The sequence below is a fragment of the Grus americana genome, chromosome 18, assembly GCF_028858705.1.
Source record: "Grus americana isolate bGruAme1 chromosome 18, bGruAme1.mat, whole genome shotgun sequence".
Taxonomy (NCBI): Eukaryota; Metazoa; Chordata; class Aves; order Gruiformes; family Gruidae; genus Grus; species Grus americana.
In genome coordinates, this window is record NC_072869.1 from 8,248,484 (window position 1) to 8,263,408 (window position 14,925).

The 14,925-nt window shown below is 44.0% G+C and overlaps 1 protein-coding gene across 4 annotated transcripts in view; it reads right to left on the reverse strand.

Annotated features, from left to right (window-relative positions):
- TMEM104 (transmembrane protein 104) overlaps positions 1-14,925 on the reverse strand; it is a 43,557-nt gene that overhangs the window by 27,700 nt on the left and 932 nt on the right. Inside the window, exons 2-9 of one of the 4 annotated variants that reach the window (XM_054846604.1) lie at positions 14,389-14,499; positions 12,230-12,351; positions 10,186-10,267; positions 9,124-9,223; positions 8,627-8,707; positions 6,533-6,670; positions 4,169-4,268; positions 3,269-3,374 (exon numbers count right to left, since the gene is read on the reverse strand). In XM_054846604.1, coding sequence (XP_054702579.1) covers positions 3,269-3,374; positions 4,169-4,268; positions 6,533-6,670; positions 8,627-8,707; positions 9,124-9,223; positions 10,186-10,267; positions 12,230-12,351; positions 14,389-14,433 — 774 coding nt within the window. In that variant the 5' untranslated portion in view covers positions 14,434-14,499. Of the gene's footprint in view, positions 1-3,268; positions 3,378-4,168; positions 4,269-6,532; positions 6,671-8,626; positions 8,708-9,123; positions 9,224-10,185; positions 10,268-12,229; positions 12,352-14,388; positions 14,500-14,925 lie in introns of all 4 variants that reach the window. The other 3 variants (XM_054846603.1, XM_054846607.1, XM_054846605.1) reach the window with 3 other exon arrangements.

Here is a 14,925-nt window from a genome sequence, read left to right on the forward strand (position 1 = left end):
GAAACTTAAGTCCACTGCCCCTTCCCTGCAGCCTACACAGAAGACGTCCAGCTGACCTTACAGAAAGCATGATAGAACGACTGCAATGAAGTGTGAATTCAGCACAGAGAGAACTCGACCCTGTCCTTAGCATTGCCATCGAGACAGCCAAGGGACCCAGGAGTCACTTCAGCTCTTGAGGACATGACAGCATGGTGACGGATCTGAAGCAAAGATAGAAATCCATCGATCTGCTTTAACTGTAATCAGTGCTTGCCTTCAACAAGGTCACTGGGCCATCTAACACATGCCTTTCTTCCAGCCGATTTGCCCTGCATGGTCTTGCCCTCATAGGCGTGGAACAGCACAGCAAGGCTCTCCTTTTAAACCTCCCAGGACTCCTACAGCCCCAAATAGGAGGCAAATATTAGCAGCAAGCTATGGGACAGGAGCAAAAGACAATTTCAGTATTTTCTGCACTTGCCTTCGCTTATTTGTTTTGCAAGCCTTATTTTCCAAGGCAATTTACAAACAAGAAGACAGACAACCATTTGTTCACACAAAGGTTAATAGGGGCCTAGTGGTCTCTGAAGACTCTGCAGTCACACTTAGGTGTGAAATTTTGGAGTAGCAATAAAGATGCTACACAGACAAGTAAGTCTCAAGGGAAGGATTTAATCCGTCTAAATATTCTCATTATGTACATAGTTTTCAGCTTCCATTCACAGTGATCAGAGCATAGACAGTTTCCAGAGGCCTTTTTGGACAATAAACCGTGAAATAGGATTTTTACATCAGTCATTATTCCCCTCTCCACCCCCAGCTCGAAGAGTCAATGTATGAAATAGTTTTTGTTGAAAAGACAACATAGTGTTGAGAGAGAAAGAGTCGACAGGAGGAAGGCAGCGCAAATCTTTGGCAGACTGGTGGTACTTGGCACAAGAGAGCTCCCATTGGCACCATTTTCCCAGAAAACCTCAAATAGATTATTTGTCCTGGTAGTCAAAAAAAGGCTTTCTGTGGGGCCACATACAGAGTAAGAGATACAGCACTGCATCCAGAGACCTGCTTCACTGGAACAGGGAAGATGTTCCAGTTACATCCACCCATCTTACTCCTAAAAGCCACTTAAAACCTAAGTACAGTACTAAGGCAAGGTGAAACAACTAGAGGCAGGCATCTAGGACAAAAGGGCTGATCCAAAAACTCAGCTGCTTTCTTTTGGGATCGCAATGTCCATCTGTCCCCTTGCCACAGGGGAACTTAGCCTGCAAAAAGAGACCTTGTTTGTCCACTGAAACATGGAACCTGAATTATTTCGGCAAACAAGAATTCAAAAAAGAAAAAGACGCGAAAAGAGAGCAAGTTCTCTATGGGCATGATCCCCTGGGACCAAGAGAATAGCTACGTTCTTGATGCATCTCACCCCTCCTCACTTTCATGTTGCCTTTTCCCCTTCAGACAGGCAGGTTTCAGCTTTTCTTGCATGTTTACGACTCCACTTTTATACACAAGAAGCTTGGACAAAATTTGTAGAGATTTTTTGTAGAGAATTTAAGACCTTTAACTACTAGTCACTAGCTGTCCATGTTGTAAACAGGACAGTGGGGGAAAACATTGACCAGCACAGTCTCTTCAGAGGCAGCCCAAACTTGTCAGTGTTGTGGGTCTGAATGTTTTATAAATTATTACATCTCTTACCTCTCTCTAGGCAAGTTGTCATCATTTTTGTTTTCTGGAGAATAAAAAAAAAAACCAACATACAGGGCAAGCAGGGAGTGGGACCAGCAGAGCTGGAGGTAGAACAAGTCCCTGTTTACTCCCATACTCATCCAGGAAGAAGTATTAGAGACCTTAACAAAACCCCCAAACTCAGAGGTAATGCTGATACCCAGTAGTCTCCTGAACACTGCGATTGTGGAACCCCCTCCACAGGCTGGTACATTCTCCCACAAACAATCCTTCCCTTCTTTGGGAGGTAGGGAGGGCAGAGAAGAGCACAGAAACCCTCATCTCAATTACTGAGCAGGGAAGGATTAACCACTACCAAAAAGACTTTGCAGATATTTATTCTCCAAATCCACAAGAGGAGACAAGCAGAGGGAAAAGCTCCTCAGAGTTATGTACACAGACAGAAAAGTCTAATGCTTACACAGTCTTAATTTTTTAATTTTTCAACTCCTAACAACAATTATCTTCATGAATTATAGACATAATATCTGAGAGATGCAGGCAGTAATTAATGCATGTCTGCCTTTTCTGACTAGCTCCTTCTGCTGGGTTAGGGAGAGTTATTGAAATTCAGGAAGGAAATTTTCAATCTTCTGGAAGTTTTAAAGAAACAGACCAAGACACAATTTAATAAAGCAATAATATCTCTCTTAAATAATTAACTAGGCTTTGACATTCTCTAATATTTCTGAGGCTCAGCTCTTACTTTTGCAATAACGCTGGAACAAGTGCACTCAGGGATGTGATCCACTGCAGGTCCAAAATGTACTAAACTGCAAAATTGCTTCAAATAGTCTTTACCCCTGGATTTCTCTGCACACACATGGCCACCTTCACTCTTTTTTCTTAAAATTCTCACTGAGACCCTTAACAGAAGCCACGCTATGCAGCACTTCCATACCTCCCCTTCTCATTTTGCCCTACTGACATCTGTCTCCAGCTATGAGCGCTCAACTTTCCCCAAGCTCAAAGGAAAGCACTGTTTATCATCCTTTGGGAAAAACCTTGGTTTCACAGCAGAACCATAGCACAGTAATAGATGCAATAGACAATCCTAAACTAGACAGAAAGCTATTACTAAAGCAGCATATAGCACTGGATGTTGTTTAAGTGGGCTGTTTCCATCATCTCTTAAAAAGCAGATTCTCCTGCAGCATAAACAATTTTATTCACATAAAGAATGCACTCAAGAGAGCTTAATGTACTTGAGTATACTGACAACAATTACCTCAAAGCAACGATTACTTAGCCAGCCACTGAAAAAGCCCCACCCTTTGGCATGGACATATCACCTGCTTAAGCAATATAAAGCTACACAACAAGGACAGAACTCTACTTAAACTCCAAATTGTAAGGATTATTCTGATGGCCGCCAAACTGAAACACAGCCATGTCACCAAGAATAGAGAGGAGGTATTTGGCCAATAAGGCCAGAATGAACCAAAAGCTTCACACCTCTCTTGTTCAATTGAACCACATCATCTCTACAGGGAAAAAAAATCCCTATGCACCAGAAGTTTAAATGGAAATAATAGTCATCCCAGTTTCAGAAACTCACCAGATACAGTCTGTAAGCATCAATCCGTCGAATTGGCCCCCAGCACTTGTCTGTATCATTATACTTTGTGCCATCTCCAACACTGCAAGAATGGTTGCCAGTGGCACTGCTGGGAAAGGAGAGAGAAACAAAAGACTGTAATTAACTCCTAGCAGATGTCTTCCCCTCTCCTGCATTCATGAAAGAGGAATTATCAGAGACTGAAGTGTCCCTTCCTTCCCTCCCTCCCTCCCCAAACACCCACCCTCCCTCCCTCCTTATATTTTCTGGACTGTGTAACACAGCAAGTCACTGACTACCATATATTTAGAGACAAATTCTTGTATTGCCTACAGTTATCTACAAGTTTGGTCATTTGGTCATCAAGTTAACAAGTTCAGGTCATATATGGATCATTGCAGTTTTCTATTTCCAAGTCATGAGTCCAAATCCAGCCCAGCACAGATTTGATTAAACCAGTCTCTTTCGTTATCTTTCTTTGAGAAAGGAACTGGTCTCAGTCCATGTAGTGTCACCACTTGCTGGTCACAGGCTTGGTAAACATCACACCTCTCAGCTCCTACCCAAAGAGACAGAGAAGCTAAAATACTGCACAGGGTATGGCAATCAAACTATTGAGCAACAAGTCCCATGTTTGCAAGGTGCTGAAGCTGTAAGTACTTCACACCTGAGGACTCATCTGAAATCGGGTCAGCTACTTTTCAGGCAGGCAGCAGGTACTCGGGTGGGGAAAATAAAACTTCACCTTCCCACCTACAAATGATGAGCTGTCCTTCAGTCATTTCTCCACTCCGTTCTTCAGAAAGTAGAGCTGATCCCAGTCAGACTCATCACCCCATCAAATCCAAAAGCCTGCTCTCTTCTGTTAGCACACAACCCCACAGCAGTAAGCACACTTACCAGGTCACCTGCATGAGAGAGACCGGTACAGCTGCTGCATAGATTGCCAAGTCCCCGTAGAGGTAGATGATTATGCAGAAATAGAAGAGGTTGACACCCACTGCAGGAAAAGGAAATATTGTAGGCAGCAGAGTACACAGGGACTCTTGAACTCTGCACTTCAAATACACAAAACTTTTTCAAGGTCTTAAATCACCATTTGCCTCCATAGTTTACTACTTTCTGCTGCAAACTCCTCCCAAGGGTCACACCAGCAGCTTAGGAAACTGATGGGACACAAGCTGCCTCAGACCTCAACTCTGCCTCCTTCAATACCTGGCCTTGACACCAGGCCCTCTAGTTCAAGTCCATCCTCCAGTCACTGGTCAAGACCCACAGGTCTCACATAAGTCATCTGCCAGATGAAGCTGTCAACTTGGAACAGACACAGACAAATATCTAGCTGATGCTCACAGTCTTGGTGCAAGCGCAGCTTGACAAACAGTGAAATGAAGAGACAAGATGCTTTTAGTCCTCTGCTGATTCCAAATCCTCTGCTTGCAAACCTGCACGACTTTCACATTAGGGATTTGGCCCCAAAGAGCTCAGGTTCCACAGAGTTGAATGAAGCTGCTTCGGGAGATTCCTTACCATCAGCAACTTGAGCCAAGGTTCAAACCTGCACAGCTTTAAAACTCTTTCTGCAGCCCTCTTACAGCATATACTGTGGCAGTAAGGTGTTACCTGCCCCATACTGGTGGGGGGTTTTTTAAGCTTGCCCTGCCTTCACCTGTGATATTAAGAAGTCTTACACAAGTTAATTGGGTGCACAGAACAGCCTTACTGGGGCACAAGAAGACTGCTGTGGAGGGCTAAAATCTGCAGGAATAAAGAAATGCTTGATGAGGCACCAGGATTCTTTTTGTCCAAGCAAGTCAATATAAATCTCACCAAGGGAAAACAAACTGGAACAAATTTTAGTTCAGATACAGGTGAGCTACAAAAAAGCCTCAGATTTGTTTCATTTAGGAAGTTGGCATTGAAGGAAAACAGCTCAAGGAACCTGCCCATACTTTCAAGCTGCAATGCCACCTGATGCTTAATCCTAATGCAGCTTGGGCAAATCAGTTTACCTCTCCATGCCTTGCATGCAACAGCTATCAAACCAGTACAGCATGAACATGGACTAATATTTCTACAGTGCTTGCATGCCCCAGAGTTTTACCCCCCAGATCTAGGAAACATTAATAGTCAATCTCCTTCATTTAAATAAATTATTCAATATGCTGAGCCTACTTAGCATAAAACATTCCTAAAAAGGGGCTGTATTGGGAAAGCAGCAAGAAAACTTCCCTGCTTCTGTAAAGCAGCACACTCAACCAGCACTCTAGAGCTGTTCCTGCTTTGTCTACTAAACAGACAAATGGAGATCTTACAAAAATTGTCAGATCATTTTATATAGTTCCCCTTCTTTTCTTCCTCCATGAAAGATTTAAGATGGCTTCACAGTTAAGGAGTCTCTGCATTGTTCTGAAGATTGCAACAACCTACCTACCAGTTTTCTCCAGTTTCCTATTAAAAAGGGTTGGACTATAACAAATATCTGACATAGGACAAAAGCTGCAAGACACACTAAGCACAGAACTAGACAGACTCTCATATGAATTCTGGAGACCTGCTACTGATCTCAGGCCTCAGCTGACCCCCCTCCCATAAAATAAGGCTAACATAACCAGCTAAGCCACAGCAGCACCAGGTACCCACCAGCACACATTATACCCCTGTTCCAGTCCCAACTTCTCTGTCTGCGGGAAGTCCAGGCGGCAGTCCTCTCCCAAACTCATCCTCTCGAAGGCAGGAAGACTTTAGCATCAGTTCTTTTATAAACTGCTACTGACCCTCCCTGATCAATACTTTCATTACTGGACACAAAACAGGAAAAAAATCAATGACTTCCTGTGTGGAAACAGCATGATAGATGTGCCTAGAATCTATTATCGCAATAAATGACTGCTCAGTCCCAGAAGAAAGCACCCAACATTGCAAATTAAAAAAAAAAATTAAAAGTAGCTCTTCAGAGCCAGCTCTTTCAAAAAAGAGCACACAGACCCTTCACAGCCTAAACCTAAGGCAGCTGCCTTTAAGAAAGCAGACAGTCTGAAATTGAGATTTATCCCCAGCTTACCTCCCAGGACTGCAGATTCAAGTCCTGTCAGGTTGTTGAAAATAAAAATCAGTCAAGAGAAAGGAGCAGAGAACTCGCTAGAAATCAGAGGCTTTGAGGTCTGTTGCGAAGCTTTCACCACCCTTCCCTCTGAAGGCTGTAAAGACCTCAGACACCTTGGGTTTGGATCCGTGCTTTGTATATTGTGAACAAAAACCCACCTAGACACTTGCTAGCAACTGCAGAGGTTGGTGCTTGAAGCCAGGAATTTCCAGGTGTGGCCCGGTTTCTCAACCCTAGGCAGTAGCAACTGGTCACTGAGCAACTGCCCTTATTTGAAGGAAGGCCTTTCTGCAAAACTGACAGAAGGAAACACTTCAGTAAGGATCTGCAGAGGGAGATACTTGTCTCTTCTCTGCAACTGCTCAGCAGACCAGAGGGGGTGTCTGAACTAAGACTCAGCAACAGTATAAGGATGGAGCCTCGTTGCTGAGCACTGAGGAAGGGAAAGCAGCAAATGAGTTACAGCTGCCCCAGACCCTTCACTGTGTGTACCTCATCTCATCTGGAAGTCACAAGTTGTTTCAAGCTATGGTCTGCAGCTGTTCCAGCTGCCTTCCTGCAGCAATTCATCCCTTCACATTGGGCTGAGTAGGTCCTGGGGAGGATCCCTAACACAGAAATCAGATAACTCTGGCTAAAGCAACATTAAGAAGAGGGATTAAGATTTAGAGTACTAAGCAGTTTATATCGCTTTGCTAGGAAGTGTAGCTCAGTGCCGGATGGGAGAGAGGACATGTATTTCCAGCACCCTCTACTGGCCAGCACCAAGGCAGAGAGGTCTGGAAGGAACTGCCCCACGCCTGGCTGGATTTAGGGGGTCCTTGCCATCTCCCTCTGTGAAGCACATGCAAAGCAGGGACCTTCTGGAACTTGTTTATGGGAGCACGCTACCTCCTGTGATCCCCCAGCCCTCCTGCAGCTGAACAGGCCTCTACAGCCAAATCATCAGCAATACTGCTAAGCCCCATTATATGGTGTTTGCTCTCAAAGCACTTCCCAAATACTACTCTGTAGAGGATGCTCGAGAGCCAGGGAAGTGTTCACAGTGTTACTTCACAAACAAAACTTGCTAAAGTCAGAGCAACCCAGTGCTATAGGCAAGGCTAGCAACAAGATATTTATGGGTCTTCAACCCACACTCAAGTCACCCCTCGTCTTCTCTGACTAGAGAAGTAGCAGTCTGATCCAAGGTGGATTATTTTGATGGCCCTAAGTGATTTAAATCTACAGAGGCATGCAGGAAAATCAAAAAGTTTTTTCAATTGGACTTCAACATCAGCAATAATATAGTTCAAAGAATCTTCGCTCCTTAAGCCCAGCTGTCCTTCAGAGGCAACAGTCTTACGCTGGCATAAAGCTGATGTAATGTAGTGGAAAAAAACAGCCCATTGCGTCTTTGTAAGGTGGCCAGTGAACAAGAGAAAATGTCCTTTTACACAAGAAATGGGGCCTGACAGGCTCAGAACTGCACAACCATGGTGTCTGATGATTTTCTGGCTCTGCACAGAATTTCAAATGTACTGTTTTACAAGTTTCAAAATACCTAACATTGTAGTTTGCATTTCTATCGCATGCAGCAATGGATATGGCTTTATTGCAGTACGGTTACAAGTTCATTCCCTGGCATACAAGAGATATAGAAGCAAAAAGACAAGACAGCTGCCTATCATATACACACCAGGGACCCTTTCAGCAGTTCATGCCCCAGCAGCTCTCTTCGCAATCCCCCAGACGCACACAGTTCTCAGACACTCTCCCCAGAAGTCTCTCTCCTTCAGACTGATACTTAAGGGGTTCAGGGAAGCCCAAACACCTTGTTCTCAAATGCTACAACCAAGATGGAACTAGCAGACACTACAGCTGGGCTCTACTGCTTTAGACAGTGGAGATCACAGAGGATAGATGCAGTTCAGAGTTAGGTTAAGGGCACTCGGAAAAGGCACTGACTTAAACTTACCTGTCTCAAGAAACTGGGCCCGTAACCCGCAGTATTTTGGCTAGTTCTGCCACCACCACAGCACCCTCCCCTTCATGCAGGTTCTTGCCCACATGGCCTGTAAACACTCTTTTACTTTATAGAAACACTACACAGGAATGATTACTGTCCACAGAGAGAAGGAACAACACGTTTGGGTGGAATCATCACAAACTCAGGATGCAAACTCACAGAGAAGCATGCAAACTTGAGGAAGAGCCATACACACAGTGTGCAGGAGGACCTGAATGGACTTTTGAAAATGTGAATCACTTACCTTTATTGAAGAACATGGAAGCCATCTGGCCCATTTCCACCCTCTCAGTGATTTCAAAGATATTGGGTGAGCCACGTCTCTCTGCAAGTTGAAAACAAGAAGTGTTTCAACCAGCCCCTCCAACAAACCCAGAGGCCAGACTATCTGAAGACACTCAGGAAGCTCTAACAACAGTTTGAAGGACAGTATGTACAGCTCCACAGCTGCAGAGTCACTGGTCCAATTACTCTGCTGAAGTTAGTTTAAAAGTGTTTTCAAAGTAAGATGTTCTCATCTGAGTGACCTAGAAGGAAAAGATCTTATCAGACTGCAGAAGGTGAACTGAATTCTCAATGAGTCTTATCTTGCAAGTGCTAAGGACTTTGGGATGTGAGCATGTGGGTGAAATTAAGGGTTAGGTGGACAGAAGAGTCCTGCTCCACTTGCTGGAGCCCACTGGGAGACTGTCTGCAGAGAAGAGGTCTTGGATGCAGTGAAAGCATGAACTGGGTACTTACGAACTGACAGGATAGGTCGTGTCTCTGCTCGCTCATAGCCATCTTGGAGAAGAACGTCACTGTCAGACACTCCAGAGGAGGAATCCTCATCATCATCCTCCTGGAAGAAAAGATCAGACCACTGCTGAGATGTCTGCTACCAACAATACAGGCTAGGCTGTGGTACCACCAGTGTCATGGTCTCACTTCCAGAAACTCAAAGGAAGGTCCCAAACAGGCACAGGCAGGACATGCAAGCAAAGGCAGTACCAGGGAGTCCTTGGCCCAGGGTGCTGTGGAGAGCAGAAGAGGGCACTAGCAGATCGGGCTGAAGCGTGTGACAGGCTCTGCTGTCCCAGTCTAGGTCATGCACACAGCAACAGTGTCGAATTCATGTAGTGATATGTGGCACAAGGAAGCTGGAAACTTCCAGCAGATCTGCAAGGTTGCAGAACTGGTAAAAAAAAATTCAAACATATATAGTCTTAGCTGTTCAGAGCAGACAGGTCTAGCTCCTACTCCAATCCACTAACATACAGGCATAGATCTAAATCAGCGCAAACAGTTATGCCTCATAACTGAAAAAAAAAAAAAAAAAAAAAGAAAAGCCACTAAAGCCAGGATCCAAAAAGCCGCAAGTAAGTTTTACAGCAAGGACACAGCTCAGGACTGTCCACTCTCTGGGATACAGCCCGAGTGGCAGCAAGGACATTCCAGCCTGTCACAGTTAAATGACCTGAGATCAGCAAGGATTTATAGACCTCAGCACACCCCAAATAGCACCAATATATTGGCTGCCACCTCTCCACATTCACTGAGCAGCGCTTCTGGGCAAGGAGAGCACAATCAGTAAGAAATGTGAACAGTGCAAGAGATTTTTCAAAGGAGGAGCAGAAAATCCTGCCTTTAATGAGCAACCCCACAGGGAACCAACAGCCATATTTTATACAGCAAAGTTAAGTACAGTAGAAATTTATTCCTTTAGAGTTACTAATGAGGCAAGGCAAAGATGCAGAAGAATCTCAGGCAAGTCCTACAGGATAAAAGCACAAAAGAAAATGGAAAATTAAACCCCACACAAACCTTGCGTTTTTCCATTCTTTTCCATCGCAGCTGGGCATTTGCAGCAGCCATGGCTTCCACCACAAAGGTCGTAGTCATATAGCTAGAGAAATTCAATTGATATCAATAATAGTCAAGAACTGTCACTGAAGTGAGATGGAGAATTAGTCCCATCTGTTTGTAGGAACAAACAAGCCAAAACAACCCTTTCACAAGGTCCCCACACACACTGTGGTTTTGGTACAGTGTTTCATCTCAGTTTGCTGTTCCCTTCTGTTCTTGAGATTAAGGTGTTCAAGCAGACCACCATATGAGTAAAATATAACATGCCTTCAGATATAAGATGACACTTTAGATATCTGGAAGGCACCTTCCTAGTGTTTCTGTGGGTTGAATAAGGCAAGAGGACTTTCCCCTTTGTTAGAAAGCAAGCTTCCTTCCTCTTTTTAGGGCCCAGGATGAACATAGTACTATTCTGAAGCTTCTCTGTTAGGGCCTGTGACAAAGGTACTACGGTCCTTTAAAAAAATCTTACACATGGCATCAGAAGCAAAGCAGCAATACAAGACCAAGGAGCAGATCACACGTGCATGCAAATGCACTTCACTGGAGGCCAGGGGAAAAGCCGTCCAGGGAGACGACGAGAGCCACTGATGGAAGGAATATCATTATCTCAGCTAAAAGCAGTCCTATAATTGAAAAACCAAACCAACCTCAAATCAATCTTATTTAACTTTTTAAAGTGGTTTCTCGCTGCTTCAGGAACAGGACTCACTTAGCAAGCTCAAATGAGAGATTAGTTTTGCAAGAATAAAGAAAGCAGCCCTGTCCAGAGGCCCATGTAGCAATTTCCGCCTAGACTCTTCTTGCGCCAAAGGGTCCCCAGCAGGCAGGAGGAAGTCATGAGCACCAGAACAAAAGCAACAGGGCAACGCAGCTCCCAAGGCACACGGTACTACTTTGAGCTGCATCTCCTCAGTTTAATCCAGTGCAGTTTTGGAGTTTTGTGCTCTTCTGCTGACCTTGAAGGATTGTTTGCTGGTGCTGAGTTTCATACACTGAATTTACGCTTTAAAACTAATGTATCTAAAAAGAAATTGCTTCCAAAGCTCCCAGTTATGGTACTCCCACAGTTTACATTTTATCAAGCCTTTGCAGCATATAGCTTTGAGGTGGGGAACTTACAAGCATCACTACAGTCAGTACTGACCATACAGTACCTCTCTATAGCAGCACCTAACAGATCTGAAAAGCTCTGCCTCCAAATGAAAGGCACATTCAGGCTGACAGAGCTGGTTACTGACAAGAAAGGAACCTTTAAGTTCCATTCTTACAAATGGCAGGAGGGGATTTTGGTTTTATTTTAAAACTAAGCAAGAAGGGATTCACAGCCTGACAGAAGATGGCAATTCTATTAATAAACTACTTGGACATCAGTGCTGTATCAACAGCCTTCAGCTCCACCTGCTGCTCCAGCAGGCAGATGTCTGGGCAGAAGCTCGTGGTGAGCCAGTGTGAAAATCATGAGACCAGTTCCAAGGTCTCAAGCAGCAAAGATGTGGGGGGGGATAAGACAGGCCCAGCTATACAGTAATTTGTTTTCCTGACATTCTTGCAGCTGCCCAGAGCATTGCCAGAAGCCAAGAGAGAGCTAACACAACAGGTCTGCATCACATCTGCAAGTCACAAAGCAGAGAAATGACCCCGTGTTACCTGTGACCTGGTTAGTGTTTGGGGAACTGATCTGTGACAGAGGCAAGCACGGGATGTATCCACAGCAAGGACGGTGTCAAAAACAGAAGCTGGGAAAAATGTCCCAGAAAACTCTGTACTGGAGAAAAAGTCTCTCTCATCAGTCAGGAAACAGGATGTAGCACCTTACTGTCCACAGTCAGAAAATGCATCCCTCCAAATAAGATCCACAGGCAACACAACTACAGAGACCAATGCTCAAGCAGCAGAGGGACAGGATCGCTCAGAAAAGTGGCAAAAGGCTTAGCACTGTCCTTACAGCCCCACCCAGCCGAACTCCCCAATCCCCAAAAGACACGTACTCGCATCCTACCTCATAAATCCCAGGAACATTAGGAGAATGAGGCTGACGAGCCACCCTGCTGTCGCAAAGGCCTTCGGCATGGTTAGGGCTCCTGTTCCGACGATGAGGTTGAACATATAAACCAGACCGACCTGCAATCATCCGCATAACACAACATGAGTGTGCAGCTGTGCCAGAGATTATCTAAGACACCCCACATACATATTGATTTAAATGGAGACGGCAATCTTTGAGCAAGCAGGGTGGGAGCAAACCCATACTGGAAATAAGTAACAGAGGTGGACTGATAATCAAAGAGAACAAAGTGAGTGTCAGCACGCTTCTGGGAGAAACTGATATTGCTCTCCATTTTTCTAATTATTTTATTTTTTTTTTCTTTCTAACTTTTCAAGTTAGAAAGCACATGAGCTTTTTATTTGTTTGTTTTCAAATCCACTGCCTTCTACCAGAATGGTCTACATTGTGGGTTGGGGTCTCTCCTTGTTTTCTGACCTGAGCCTATGTAGTTATGACTACATACATAAGTGACCCTTTAGAATCTCTTGCTGTTCTGTATTCTTACCCAAGCAGGAAATACCCAAACAGAATTCTAATGCAAAGCCTACTTGCCATTTTATCAGTAAAAAGCTGAGCACATTCTGAAGAAGGGATTTTACCTGCAGAGGGGAAAGGATTTTATCCTCTCTGGCAATGAGCTTTTTTCTGCCTGGGGCAAAAGATAACTGCGCACCTGTGACGCGACCCCCAGACTACAAATTTAGCAGAACTCAAGATCAAAAATTGCCTCAAAGTTGGTTGTGGTGGTTTGGTTTTTTTTTTTTTTTTTAATTTTTATATAGGTCAGAGTCTCTCCAGAGGAGAGCCAGTAAAGAACTGTGTCTGAGTACGCTTTTCTGGGTGTGGAGCAATTAATATCAGGAGGACTATTCCCCAGAGACCCTGTGAGCATGCCTGCCCTTCATTCACTAACATAAGCACAGCAAATTCAGCTTTTGATGAGTCTCCCAGAACAACGAAAAAAATCAGCCATTACAGCTGGCAGGAAAGTTCTTTTCATTGAGCCAGCAGAGGTGTCATTCCCCCAGCACAACTCAAGTGTCCAGGGCCATGACTTACTCTCCAGTGAAGGACTCTTGGAAAAAAACCAACCAAAAAAACCAACACTTCAGGTGATTTTCCTTGACTTTGGTCAAGTAGACAGAGATGAGAATGGTGCTTGTGTAGTCAGTCTGGCTAGACATCTTCAGGGAAAGATGAGAGTCATAGCCCTAGAGATTAGACTCGAGGAAATTCATGCAACACTAGCATAACAACATAAGAGCAGGTGACGCTAATCCTTCAGGGTCCAGACGTCCCAATTACTGTCTTGTTCTCCATTTTCTCAGTTGTGACCTATTTCTGCAGTCTAATATTCGGTTCTTCTAAATTCAGTCGTTAACATGGGGATGGAAGTTTTTAGGCATTTGAAAGCCAACAGGCAGATTTCAGGACTGGTTCTATATTTAGTGAGTTCACTTCAGGAAAAAAAAAAGGTTGCAGACCACTGTTTTTTTAAGAGCTGACACCTGTATGAACACCTGTAGTTATGAAAACCAGTATTTCCAGTAACATAGGAAAGCAGTAATTGGCTCTGCAGTTTCACAGGACACCACATCACAAGGAAGAAACATCTTGATTACTATTTTAAGTGAAGTGGTTTAAAACAAATTACTACAACAGCTAAACTAAGTAAACTTTAAGAAATTCAGAGGAAGATGTTTATATAAAGTTTAAAAAAAAAAAAAAAGAGAAGTGGGATAGTTTCCACATCACAATCCCCCTTGTTTTTGCTGGCTTTACATGACAATTTGGCTTGATGAAAACATTAATAAGATGTAAGGAAAGTAGGTAGAAGGATGCAAGAGCTGGTATGGGGCATGAAGCTCTTTGTAACACTTTTAGAACTATTCCTTAAGCAGACATCATCCCCTTACATTATATAAAGTGATCAGTGATGTAAAAAACCCCAACAACTATAAGCATTAAGCATTTTTAAGTACCCTTTGATCTCCATCATCTCTTGAAACACTGACGTCATGCCCATGGGGAAGTAGGAAATGAAAACACAACATTGAGAGAAGAGGATTTTGAACAGACTTGTGAGCAAACCCCCAAACCACGGTACTTACATAGGGAGAGTAAAGCTCTCCTGTATCAGTAATGCCACCAGCCATGTTGAAGATGGTGCGGAGGCTCGGAGCAAAGCGAGGAGAGTGTTTTCAACTTCTATTGCCTTTAACCTAGGGAAACATCATAAAGTTGTGTTAGCTTTGTCGGAAAGAGGAGGAACTCAAGTCAGCTTTTGCACATCGGTCTTCTGGTATTTGAGCAAAAGAGGATTTCAGCAGGATCTTGCACTTTGGACAGATAGACCCCCCCTCACCGGCAACACTTGGTTCAATACTCTACAAAAAGTTCTCATACTCATTAAACTAGTTTAAAAGTAACCAAAAAGGCCCCGCCCTTTCACAGCACACAAAACTTCACCTTCCCCAAACAGCCAGAGGGGCCATTTCAACACTAAAACCTCAAGAGGAAGAATGTCTGCCTTGAGGATGATCTTATACCACTGCTTCTCATACAGCTACTACCCTTAGAGAGCACGTGCCTCCTGCAAATCAAAGCAGTAAAAAACCCCAGCCTGCAGTCTCTCCTCATAATCTTAA